Source organism: Montipora capricornis, chromosome 7 (genome assembly GCF_036669925.1).
Source record: "Montipora capricornis isolate CH-2021 chromosome 7, ASM3666992v2, whole genome shotgun sequence".
Classification (NCBI taxonomy): Eukaryota; Metazoa; Cnidaria; class Anthozoa; order Scleractinia; family Acroporidae; genus Montipora; species Montipora capricornis.
In genome coordinates this window covers 34,431,078-34,433,577 of record NC_090889.1, presented here as the reverse complement: position 1 = coordinate 34,433,577, position 2,500 = coordinate 34,431,078, and the positions used below count along the sequence as shown (strand labels likewise).

Below are 2,500 nucleotides of genomic sequence, written 5' to 3'. Positions count from 1 at the left end.
ATACATGGAGGTACCATAAATTGATTGTCACATGCTGTGCAGTCAACTTAATGAGTAATTTGGAATTCGAAGTTACTCACGATTGAGGCACTTTGCTGCAACAAAACGTATGCCAGGTTTCCCATTTTTACGACTCAAAGTTGCTCTCCAAACTGTTCCAAATGATCCTGAGCCGATGACCTCTTCAAGTGTTATTCGGTCACGAGATATCTCCCACTCATCCACTTCAACATCCATCAACTTCATCTCATGACTTTCTTCAAAATCTGTTGATCTTAAATCCAGAAATGCAGCTTATTTTTCATATATTATTAAATGGCGGGTTGACTGTTCGTCACTAAATTATGGCATGAAATTAAAGTTTACATGCGCTTCTTACACACTCTGCTGACATGTCATTGATCTGTTCACTAGATCCGACATATTGAACAATCAAAGACATGAAACTAATTCCTCTGAGATAATAACAACGGAAGGTTGGAGAAACGATAATTATTGCATTAGTTGTAGAATAGTGAGATTAGTCGTATAATTGTGAGATTGTTGATCAAAACTGTGTTTGAACTACAAGTAAGACCTTGATTTTACCAAAGCTCCAGTGATATTTTGCAACTCACTGAGTTCCTATACTTATCCACATATCCTAAATTTGCATTATTTGAATTACTTTTTTTAAATATTAACGTGCTTGAAAGTTCAGAGAGAAGACAAAAAAAGATTACACCACTTCACTTTTTTTGTGTTATGATATTAAACCTCATAAGAAGTCTTGGCAAGTAAAGGGCATCATCATGTGACCACGGATGTTAAAGTAAACATCCTTTAAAGGCATTTTTTTTTTTTTGGCAAATTGGGTAACAACAACCAGGGCAACATAATTCAGTCTAACTCGTGTATTTGGCTTCTATAACATTCGACTTACCTAGCTCTGGCTTCTCAGCGAACCAATGAACACAATAGCATGTGAAAAAAGGGATAGACTTGGTCAGATTCACTAGTATGTGGAGATGGATTGACAGCAATGATTAAAGACAGGCTCCCAATATTATTATATTCATCTGACTTCCATGTTGTGTTAATTGGCCACAATGTTAGGGCCAAAAACAATAGCCACCTGTATCTTTAAGCATAGTGGACAGCAAGTGTTCTTATTCTGGTATGTGTCTCCAGAGATTGTTCTCACATGGTTGCAATTTGTCATGTGGTCGTAATTGTCAAGGTAACTGATAACTTTAATAATACCTCACACCAACATCTAGAGAAAACAAGGGCTTTTTAAGTTGGGGTTTTACTGTGTTCGATTGCTTATTATGTATCGCAGCATGGGAGTCGTTGTTTTTTTTCCTTACTGTTTATTTAGTGTTGAATAGCCTAAAGGGAAAAACTATTGTCTTGCAACCAGCTAGTACAGTAGCCCAAAAAGAGGTACATGTACGTGTGCTGCAAAAGCCCAGTAACACACTCTTATTGTTGTAAAATACCGTAAAATTTCGGTTATAAGCCTTCCCGCTTATTACCTCCCTGGTTATAAGCCCATCTATTTGGAAACAAAAAAAATCATCCGGTTATGAGCCCCCTCGGATATTAGCCCCCTTTGTTTTCTTAATATTAAGTACTCTTGCAGAACCCTGTACTACTTCAAACACAAAGTGCAGAAAGCCTCGCTGCCGTGACCTGGACATTCAAATTTTGCGTTCTGGTTACGTTCACGTTGTTGAGTTTTGATTTTGAAATTGAAATGCATTTGATTCATAATGAGGCTTGAAAGTTTAATTAAAAATTAGTAAATTAAAAACGAATTTCCATCAACACTGCTTTGGCTCATTTCGAAACGTTTTTTTTTTTAATTCCGCTTATAACATCCCCCCCCCCCGGATATAAGCCCCTCCATTTACAAGCCCACCCAAAACCCCTTACAAAGTTGCTTATAACCGGAATTTTACGGGTTTGTTCAATGCTGAAGGAATTTACTTATAAGTACAGTAATGACTCACGAAAACTCAATAATCGGAGTGCTCTTAAAGTGGGACTCCTGTAACCTTCAGATTGGTCACTAATCCGGGCTAATAATAGTGGAAGTTCAAAAGTTCGAGTCCTGTTTTCGAGCACTTCGATCTTCCGAGTTTTTTTTTTTTCTGTATCAGTATCCCTGAGTCACTGGTAAGTAGATCTCTCACCCATGAAGCAAAAATATATCAGAATGTACGTGTGCATCACCTGTAAGTACATGACTAATGCTATACGAAGTACATTCTCCGGAAACATGGGACATTGTATCTTCATAGACCTGTTGCTATTTATACCAGCGTTTCTTTGTGTATGACGTTTTAAACTCCTTAAAAATTAAGAATAAAAATGTATGTATGCAGGCTTGTACATTTACCCCTTCTGCGTCGTTTGCAAAGGTACCAGGCGATGAATGCCGTTACTGCAACAGCAGATACTGGGCCGACAATATAGTACCACTCTATAGCTGTGAACATGAAAGTTCTTGATTTCA

General features: G+C 37.5%; 2 protein-coding genes and 1 long non-coding RNA gene across 3 annotated transcripts in view; all 3 read right to left on the bottom strand.

Annotated features, from left to right (window-relative positions):
• The window catches only part of LOC138057868 (tyrosine kinase receptor Cad96Ca-like), a 35,126-nt gene extending 34,752 nt beyond the window's left edge, over positions 1-374 (bottom strand). The window contains exon 1 of the mRNA XM_068903776.1: positions 81-374. Coding sequence (XP_068759877.1) covers positions 81-246 — 166 coding nt within the window. The 5' untranslated portion in view covers positions 247-374. The remainder of the gene's footprint in view (positions 1-80) is intronic.
• The window catches only part of LOC138057036 (uncharacterized), a 147,393-nt gene that overhangs the window by 117,042 nt on the left and 27,851 nt on the right, over positions 1-2,500 (bottom strand). The gene's annotated exons all lie outside the window — the stretch shown is intronic.
• Positions 1,939-2,500, bottom strand: part of LOC138057867 (neural cell adhesion molecule 1-like) — a 5,596-nt gene continuing 5,034 nt past the window's right edge. Inside the window, exon 4 of the mRNA XM_068903775.1 lies at positions 1,939-2,473. Coding sequence (XP_068759876.1) covers positions 2,337-2,473 — 137 coding nt within the window. The 3' untranslated portion in view covers positions 1,939-2,336. The remainder of the gene's footprint in view (positions 2,474-2,500) is intronic.